Genomic DNA, 10,024 nt, shown 5'->3' on the forward strand with positions numbered 1-10,024 from the left:
TGGGAGCGGGCTCCGCCGGGCCTGGCCCATGTGGGGCTACTGAGGGTGCGGGGGTGGGGGGTCGGCGGAGGGGTGGCCCTGCGTGTGCGTACTGTGGGGGCGGCCAGCGACCCTTCTGCCACTGGTAACCTCGCCTCTGTGCTTCCCTCTCTCTCCCTCCCGTCCCCGCCCTGGCCCCCAGCTCCGTGCCCGGGACCCTGCCAGCAGAGGAGACAGGTATATGCTGGTCACTTTCGAAGAGCCGCCCTATGCTATCAAGGTAACAGCCCTCGCCCTCCCCCCCCTCCCTTCCCTTCCCTGCTCCTTCCTAGCTCGCCCTCCCCGCCCCCTCTTCATTATGCTCCCCTCCCCCACCGCCGCTCCCGCCTCCAGGTCCCTTTCCCCTGCGGCCTCCCACCCCTCCCCAGCTCGGGAGCGCCGGCGTGGTGGCAGTTTCTGGCCCACTGCCGTCCCCTCCGGGTCCGGCTCGGCCTGGCGGCGGAGGCGCTACGATCAACATGGCCGACATTTCCCCTCCGCGGCGTGAGCGGCAGCAATGAACTGTGGGGGATATTTATTCAAGTTAGCCCGAGTGACAGCCGGGCCCAGCCTTGCCTAGCCCGGGTTTTCATTAAAAGGGAGAATCAGCCCAAGCTGGCAGGGAAGCCAGGAGGGGGGCCTCGAGACTTGGTCATCACAGAGTGGAACTAGGAAGGCCACCGATTGGTGGGACAGCTGTGGTCAACTTAAGAAGTCCTGCTGCCATCTGCCTTCCACTAGTACCTTCGCAACACCCACCCCTTACACACTTTGGAGGATGTTATGTTAGCAAATTTCCCAGTCAACTTATTAAAGTATTAAGACTGTTGTTACTTACCAAAAGGTGTAGGGCAAGCAGGTTCATTCTTGGCCACCTATGGAAGAGTTTCCTCACCAGAGACAACAGTTAGAACATGTGACCCAAGCCATATCAATCAAAAGTGAAGTTAACTATACAAACCCGAAGTGGAATACCTGCTTGGTGGACATCACGTTATAATCGGTGTCCGTGTGTGCTCGTGGCTTCAAATGATAAAAAAAAAATTCTTACATCTTTCTTTTCAGGCTGGATGGAAAGAAAATCATGCAACGTTTATGAATGAACTGAAAAACCTTCAGGCAGAAGGACTTACGACTCTTGGCCAATCCCTAAGGACAGCTTTTGATTTGTTAAATTTAAATAGATTAGTAACTGGCATAGACAACTATGGGCAGGTAGGTTGAATACTAAGGTAGAAAAGAGTTGTTTTTATTATGTGTATAAAAACACAATCCAGCCCAAAAGTATGCAACGTGAATAGAAGTATAAAGCATAATGAGGTTGAAATACAGTGTGCACACAATCCAAAACACCTAAGGTGTATACTTTTTCTGTCCCTCATTTCCCCCTTTAAATATATTTGCATTCAAATATATTTAAATATATATATTCAAGAATTTGAATCTAAATTCTTGGCTAGAACATTGACATAAATTTGGTTTCAGCCCCTCAAAGTTCATAAAAGACATAAAAGGGAAGTCGATACACCAGTCTGAACCTGTGCTCCGTGTAGGCACATATTATGCACCTATTGGGGTGGGTCACAGCTGCTGGTTGACTTAGCAGTTGTTTCTGTATTAGTAAAGTCATTGGAAGAAATGACTGTTAGATTAGGGTTTATCTTAACCCAGGTAGTATATTTGGGAAGGTAAGATTTGTCAGGAGCGTAGTAGTTGGTTGACTACATTCAGATGTCTCTAGAAGCACATAATATTAGAAGTTATAGTAGTAGGAAGTAGCTTCTGACCTTTTAAAGTTTAAAATTTCCAAACCCTTGGAAAAATGAGAAACATAAAAGCTTGCCTACTACCTACATCTCCCTAAAAGTCCCTCATCTGTGAGGATGAGACAAGAGCTTAAATTACAAGTCATTCACCAAGGAAATGTGAAGTGATCCATTATAACTTATGATATTGCTATCCTAGAAATACAAGATACCAAAGAATATGTAGTGCTACACACATGGAGTAATACCACACCCAAGGAATTCAGTATGCAAAGCACTATTACCATAATGCTATATTTAGGAATATGTGTTATATACTTTTCCCAAGTTCCATAATGCACAGTTCTCATGAATTTAGAGCATTTCAGGGAAATTCTTTCCATGACTTCACAAGCTATATGCTTCATTTGGGGACAGCTCTTGAACAGTTAACCATCTTTAGGAATGGTGGAATTGAGTCCTGTAGCATTTGAAGTATGCCTTACAAGTCAGACCTCTGAGCAGCATTTTCACCGTTTAATTAGTAAATATTTTTTATTTCTTGCTGTTGCTTTGCCCCTGTTGGTCTGTTTCTGTAAAAGCCTTTCCTATGTTGTATGTAGTGCTATTTTATCATTTAGGATTTTAATCAAACTTTGCCAAGTTTTAAGATCCATTCCTTTATTTTGTTGTCAGGTTGTGAGGTATAGAACTATCATTTTCCTATTATTCTGTGTCACATTTTATTGAGGGAACATTATTTGGTTACATCCACCTTCATCTACATACTTTGAACAGCAGAAAGTCCTATAGGAGAGCAGTTAACCGTGGAGAGACCCAGGGCATTTGTGTACTTACTCTTGTAGGAAGTTTAAGGTTGAAGGCAGAGAGCTCTTGTCAAAGAGCACTTTGAACAAGAGAAGGAAACCTGGAGATTGGGATGTTCTTACCGACCAGGTTTTATATCTCGTAAGAAGGAAGGATAATGTCTCTCAGTTATTTTAGTGAATCAGCTAGGATTTAGGAAGCAGTGGTAATGGTTTTTGCACAGAATGAAACTAGCTTTGAAATAAGAAGCTACAGCTTCTCAATAAATGGAAAAATTTTGAGTCAGTTTTACTTGGGAGAAGACATTCTTTTGGATTTTTCATCATAAAATCATTTTTTGTTTATTTAAATATCTGATATTTCCTATTTATACAGAAGTTATCAGAATTTTAAATAATTGAAAATATTTAATCTAAATATTTGAATATTTGGAAAAGAACTTTGTAGAGTAGCTTTATTCTGTAACCTTTGTATTTTTGTACATAAGTATTTCATGCTAAATAATAGCAATACTGGATATAGTCTCAATAGTTGAAGGAAATGAGAGAAGGTGGGTTAACTGGAAGATGGCATGTTAGTCTTATAGAGCATCTATACATCTTAATATGGTTTCAAATTATTTTCTTAAATATGGGTTAAATGTACACACATTTATTTGTACATTTATGGCAATAGCCTTTTTCCTTATACATACTAACACAGGTGATTTTATATAATTAATTGCAAGAACACTAATTTTCATGTTGCGTTTATTAACTTGACATTCTTAATTAGGTAGGATACTCAGAATTGTAAGGTTTTAAAATAGCTGAGCACAAAAGAGTCCTGAATGGTTTTCTCAAGCACCTTTGGATATTCCACTAACAAATTATCTGTCTATGTAGGTGGTCCTTTTAAATATTTGGTAAACAGTACCCTTGCCTTTAAGAGCAACACCTTATGAAATTGTTTATTGAAGATAAACTTGAAAATTTTTGTCCACATATGTTAGTAGCTTCAAATGACATTGATCCTTTGAGACTGAAAATAAGCTCAAGTGGCTAGGCTTAAGAATATTGATACATTGGACAGTTTCATTATATAGACGTATTTTTATATTATTCTGTTTTTTTGTTTTTCAGTGTTTGTAGCATTCTTTTTCAGATTTTTTAAAGTTAGGTTTATCTGCTGAATCTGACTCTGTCCTGCACATCATGATTTTTCCTGCTGGTCTGACTCTATCCCACTCACCAGTACAGTAGCACTGATTGAATTGTTTGTTTGGAATGGTGTGTTTTAAAAAGGGAAAACTCTTTATTGCTTTGAGGATGTTAAATGGGAGTATTTACTCCATTTGGCAATGATGACTTCAGTGTGAGATGAGTTGGATGACCTTTGTTTTTGGAGGGGGGAGCTGGTCTCATTGTAGCCATTGCTGGCCTGGAACTCATTGTGTAGATTGGCTAGCCTTGAACTTAGAGGCATGTACCACCATGCCTGGCCAGGCTTTTCCTTTAATGTTAATTAGTGAAGCAGTGAAAAGTTGATTCCTATTTGAGTTTGTGGTTTTTCGTTCCCCTTAGATTATCAACAATTTCTTTGGTACTTTTAAACTGTCAATAACCTTTCTAAGTGGTAGTAGGTTATTATACTTGACTGTATACTGCCTGTACACCAGGTTGAAATGTGACCTGAAACAATAGTAAATAGTCAGTCTTTGTGTGGTTGGATATGAAACCAGAACCTTGTGTATGCCAGACAAAGATCCCAGTATAGAGGTACACCCTCTGTCCCATTGGAAAAATTGTAAGCCCCTTAATTAAAATAAGTTTTATTTAAAAAATGTAATGACATTGGTGTGTGGAGAGGTGTAGCATGCCACAGTGAATGTGAAGTTAAAGGATAACTTGTGGGAGTGGTTTTATCCTCCCCCACCATGCTGCTCCCTGTACTCAAATTCAGGTCCTCCGGTTTGGTGATAGGTGCCTTTCTCTGCTGAGTCATCATGCCATTCCTAAGTCCCTTATTTTATTTTATTTTTTATTATTATTTATTTATTTATTTATTTATTTTCTGGTTTTTTCGAGACAGGGTTTCTCTGTGGCTTTGGAGCCTGTTCTGGAACTAGCTCTGTAGACCAGGCTGGTCTCGAACTCACAGAGATCCGCCTGCCTCTGCCTCCCGAGTGCTGGGATTAAAGGCGTGCGCCACCATCGCCCAGCTAGTCCCTTATTTTAAAAACATATCAAGACGTAGAAATCAAATATTCCCATCTTCATTTTTAAGCAGGCAGTTCTATGGTATGTGAATGGTATATTCACATTTTTGTGCAAGCAGTGCCTAGAAAATTAAAACTACCTATTAATAACTCCTATTCCCTACACTTCTTGAGGATGCTTTTTCTACTTCGTTTTTTTCTTTGTTTTTTTGTTTTGAGTTAAACTATTATGTATACATTTTATAAGTGTAATCACATAATATAGATGGACCCTCCATCTGTGGGTTTGCTAATCCATGGAGTCAGCCAACAACAGAAGTATCTGAACATACCCTGCGTTTGTACTGAACATGTTTCTATGTCATTGTTCAATAAATGCAACTCTTTATGTAGCATTAAGATTGCTTTAGGATCCCAGCACTTAGGAGGCAGAGAATCTCTGTGAGTTCGAGGCTAGTCTGGTCTACAGAGCAAGTTTCAGTACAGTCAGGGCTGTTACACAGAGAAACCCTATCTCAAAAAATAAACATACACAAAAAACTAAACAACAAAAAACCAAAAAAGATTGCTTTAGGTAGGTCTGGAGAGATGTCTCAGGTTAAGAGCTGCTCTTCCAGAGGTTCTGGGTTCAATTCCCAGCAACCACATGGTGACTCACAGTCATCTATAATGAAATTTGGTGCCCTCTTCAGGCTTGCAGGCAGAACACTATATATAATAATTTTTTTTTTTAAAGATTGCATTAGTTATTTTAAATAACCTAGGGATGAAGTAAAAGTACATAAGAGGTTATGTGTAGGTTATATAGATAAATACTCTGTATTGTATAGAGTACTTGAGAGTTTGGATTTTGATATCTTTTGGGAAAGACCAAGAACAAACATTGTGGATACTGAAGGGATAAGTGTATTTGTCTTTTCTTGTTGTTGCTGTTTTTTAGACATGGTTTGCTCTTTGTAACAGCTCTAGCTGTCCTAGAATTCTCTTTGTAGACTAGGCTGGCTTACACAGAGCTCTACCTGCCTCTATCTCCTGAGTGCTGATGTAAAAGGTGTGTGCCACCACCACCTGTCTAGATTTATTTTAGTCATATGAGTGCTTTTGCCTGTACATATCTGTACACCACATGCATGCTTGGTGCCTGAGGAAGTGGTGAGCCTCCATGTGGGTGCTGGAAATTGAACCTGGGTACTTTGCAAGAACAAGTGCTCTTGACCACTTAGCCACCTCTCAAGCCTATGCTTGTCTTTATGACTAAAGATTATTTATTTGCTCAATCCTTAAGGTTAATCCATGTTGTAGCATGTAGAATTTTTGTTACAATTTTCTTTATTATCAGGAATAATACTGCAATTAAATGTATGTGTAAGTATCTCTTTAAGACTGCTTTTGTTTTTTTGTGGATATACATGTAGAAATACTATTCTATAATAATTGTACCATTTACATTCCCAACAGTAGTACACAAAAGGTTATGCTTCCTATGTTCTGCTGACTCATTCAGGGTCCACAAGCCTTCCTTAGCCATTTTACAGGTGTGAGAAGATATCATTATTGTTTTGATTTGCATTGTTAGATTATTGTTTGTATTAGGCATCTTTTCATGTGATGGTTAGCCATTTTTATAAAGTCTTTGGAGATGTGTGTATTTTAAGTCTTGAGTTACATATGAACTGAAGACACATACACACATAGTTTTTGTTTTGTTTTTTGCATTGTTCAAAGTATTGGAGTTGAATTCTGGTCATATACACCCTAGACAAGAACTGTGTGACTGAACTACATTCCCAGCCCTTTAGGATTTTTTAAAATATATATTTTGGTTATTAACCAAAATTCACATTTCTTCTGTCATTCTGTAGGTTATGCTCTTTTGGTGCTCAGAATTGTTTTTATGTAATTGAGTCTATTTTTTCCTGTACTTTTTCATGTCTATAAAGGTTTACTTAATCTAAGCATTATTGAAGCTTTTCCTTTATAGTTTTAGAAGATATTTAGACATTTTATCTATTTCAAGCTGATTTTTATATATATATAGTGTATATAAAGGATCCAACTTTTCTTTTGCATATGACTGTCTAGTTTCCCCAGCACTGTTGGATAGTCTTCTCAAATCCTTTTCAAAAGCATTTTTAAGTAATTTGTCGTGAGAGGAGGACTTCCTCCCCATAAAAGTATTGTTTTAGAGAAGAATATCAGTAGCAGGAAATGGAGTGCCCAGGCAATCTTGATTATTCATTGAATTGCTATATAATAACTGAGCAATGGCATCGTCACCTTTGTTTCTGCTGCGTATTGCGAATAAGCAGCTATGTATCCATACTGTTATAGAAGGAATGAGAGGCTTACATCTGATTTATATTTAAAGTGTTCATAAGTGCTTAGTTAGCGACAAAACAAACTTAAAAAGCATACAGGAAAATGGACTTGGTAGCACCAGCCAAACTTTAATCCCAACAGAGGCAAGAAGGCCAGCCTGGTTTGCACAGTGAGTCACTGCCTTAGAAACAAAAAGATGACAGTAGTTTACTATTTTTCCCCTTGTTTCAAATTACCATTATAAAAATCTAGTGAAGAAACCCTGTCTCGAAAAGCCAAAAAAAAAAAAAAAATCTAGTGAGCTTTAATGTTGAGTTCTATTATTAAATGCTTTGATATCTGTTAGCATGTAGAGATTTTTTTTTTGCCTCATCTGGTTTTATTGTTCATTCCAGAGAAGCAGGTGTGAGCGAAAATTCTTTGCCAAAGTTGTCTTATTGGTAGTTGATTACTATGAGATTTTGGTTTTAAAGAAATACATTAAATGGAAACTGGGATAAGTATTGGGAAGTCATTTTTGTTTTTATTTTGTTTTGGTTTTTGAAAGACGGCTTCTCCTTTTAATAATTCTGACTGTCCTCGAACTCACCAGGTAGACCAGGCTGGCCTTGAACTCAGTGAGATCTGTCTGCCTCTGCCTTCTGGGTGCTGGGATTAAAGGTGTGTGCCACCACCGCCTGGTTTGGGAAGCAGTGTGTTGAATAAAAGCTGGATATGAGTTTAGCTGACTGGTCAGAGGTGTGACAGAAGCTGTACTGTTTTGTTTTGTTTTTTTTTTAAACAGGTCTGATTTTTAAGGTGCTTTCAGGACACAGGCAATATATATAAAACTTGCTACAGTATCTTTATACTGTAAATCTGTTTTCTAAACACTTAAAACATTACATAGTTTTGGCATTCCAGAGGAAAAAAAATGACACCCAAAGGACATCATTGTTTCTCTGTGTAGCCCTGATTGTTTTAGAACCCATTTTGTAGACCTGGCTGGCCTCAAACTCTCAGAGATCACTTGCTCTGCTTCCTGAGTGCTGGGACTAGAGACCTGTGCCACCACACCTGGCTTTAGGTATTTTCTTTAAATGACAAGAGATCATGTAACCCCGTTTCTTCCATTAAAAAAATTGGTTTCCCTATATAAAATTTATTTTTGTTAGCTTAATGTAATTTAAACATGTTTTACCAATTACAAACATAATATAGAAGAATTTTTTTTTGTTTTGCTTTACTTTGCTTCTGTAACTTTTAAAATTACATTTATTTACTTATGTATTGGGGCAAAGCAGCCTTTTGGATGTTAGAGGGAAAATTTGTTGGAATTCGCTATGTTCTTCCACTATGAGGTCCCAGTAAAATGTCAGGTTAGGCGTGGTAGCAAGTGCCAGCTGAGCCATCTTGCTTGCCCCTCCCCCTTTTTTCTTTGGAGTCACTCTCTTGTATCCCATGCTGGCCTTGAACTCACTATGTAGCTGAGGATGATATTGAACTTAGAAAAAGATTTACTTACTTTGTGCATGTTTGCTATTGCCTGTATGTACATATGCAGTTGTGCCTGGTATACTGGCTTTGGATCTCCTAGAACTGTGCTTAAGGACAGTTGTAAACTGCTGTTTGGGTGCCGAGACCCACACCTGGGGGCCTCTACAAAGGGCAGAAGGTGCTCCTAACTAACTACTGATTCCTCTTGCCAGCCTGCTCTGTTCTTAAACTCTGATCTTCCTGCACTTCCTGAGTGGTGTGTTCCACCATGGAGTTTAGTACCAGGGGTCTATTGCAAGACTTGATGCAGGCAGGAAAGCACTCTGATGAGCTATATCCTCAACCCCTGCTTTAGGTTTTTGTTTTTTGTTTTTTTTTTTTTATCTTTTCTAGTCCGTTGTTGTTGTTGTGTGTGTGTGTTTTTTTGTTTTTTTTTTTCCGAGACAGGGTTTCTCTGTATGTCCCTGGCTGTCTTGACACTTGCTCTGTAGACCAGGCTGACTTCAAACTCACAGAGATCCTCTGTCTCTGCCTCCTCAGTGCTGGGATTAAAGGTATTTCGCCATTACCACCTGACTTACTCCATTATTTTTATTGGGCTACAACTTAAAAAACTCAAATCCTGACCTCTATGGTTAGTGAACTATTTATATATACTCTTGAGCAGAGTTTCATCCTGGCAACTTTTCATTTTTGTGGCTTAGTGTATCTTCTTAAATTTATAGAAGAAAGAAGGCCCAGAAAAGTTAAATGCTTAATTTATTACAGTTTATGAAACATTGAAGCATTTCAAAAGATCATAACTTATTTGAAATAGCCATATATAATTTGTTAGTAATTGGTACTTTAATGAGTCTTATTCCAGACTATAATCAGCAGATTTTCTTTATTTCAATTTTTTTGTCTGTGATACAGTGTGACATCTTGTGGTTTCTGTTTGAAAATAGCAATCAGTAGCTGGGCAGTGGTGGTATACACCTTTAACCCAGCACTTTGGATGCAGAGGCAGGTAGATCTGTGAGGCTAGCTTGTAGGCAGAGTGAGTCCTAGGGTAGTCAGGTCTATACAGAGAAACCATGTCTTAAAGAACAGCAGCACCACCACCACCAACAAAAATAGCAAAGAAAATAGCATTTTGTTTGGCTGTTACTTTTAACTTTTCTTGTAACGTTTAAGTATCTGTTACCTTACTAGCTTCAATTCAGTGTTTCCCCTCTGGTTTGGAAAAAAGTATATTGTATAAGGGGTGGTTGATAGGCTTTTATGACATTCTCTTTCTGTCTGTGTAGCTTTGGCGCCTGTCCTGGAACTTGCTCTATAGACCAGGCTGCCCTCGAATTCATAGAGATCGCCTACCTCAGCCTCCCAAGTGCTGGGATTAAAGGCAGGCCACCACCATTGCCTGGCTTGATTTTATGACATTTTAAGGACTAGGTTTTAT

The 10,024-nt window shown here is 38.8% G+C and overlaps 1 protein-coding gene across 3 annotated transcripts in view; it reads left to right on the forward strand.

Annotated features, from left to right (window-relative positions):
* Positions 1-10,024, forward strand: part of Ints6 (integrator complex subunit 6) — an 81,024-nt gene that overhangs the window by 783 nt on the left and 70,217 nt on the right. For 2 of the 3 annotated variants that reach the window (XM_005355545.2, XM_005355547.3), the window contains exons 2-3: positions 182-259; positions 1,084-1,233. In XM_005355545.2, the coding sequence (XP_005355602.1) occupies positions 182-259; positions 1,084-1,233 (228 nt within the window). The remainder of the gene's footprint in view (positions 1-181; positions 260-1,083; positions 1,234-10,024) is intronic. The other variant, XM_026783212.1, reaches the window with a different exon arrangement.

This window comes from Microtus ochrogaster, chromosome 17 (assembly GCF_000317375.1).
Source record: "Microtus ochrogaster isolate Prairie Vole_2 chromosome 17, MicOch1.0, whole genome shotgun sequence".
Taxonomy (NCBI): Eukaryota; Metazoa; Chordata; class Mammalia; order Rodentia; family Cricetidae; genus Microtus; species Microtus ochrogaster.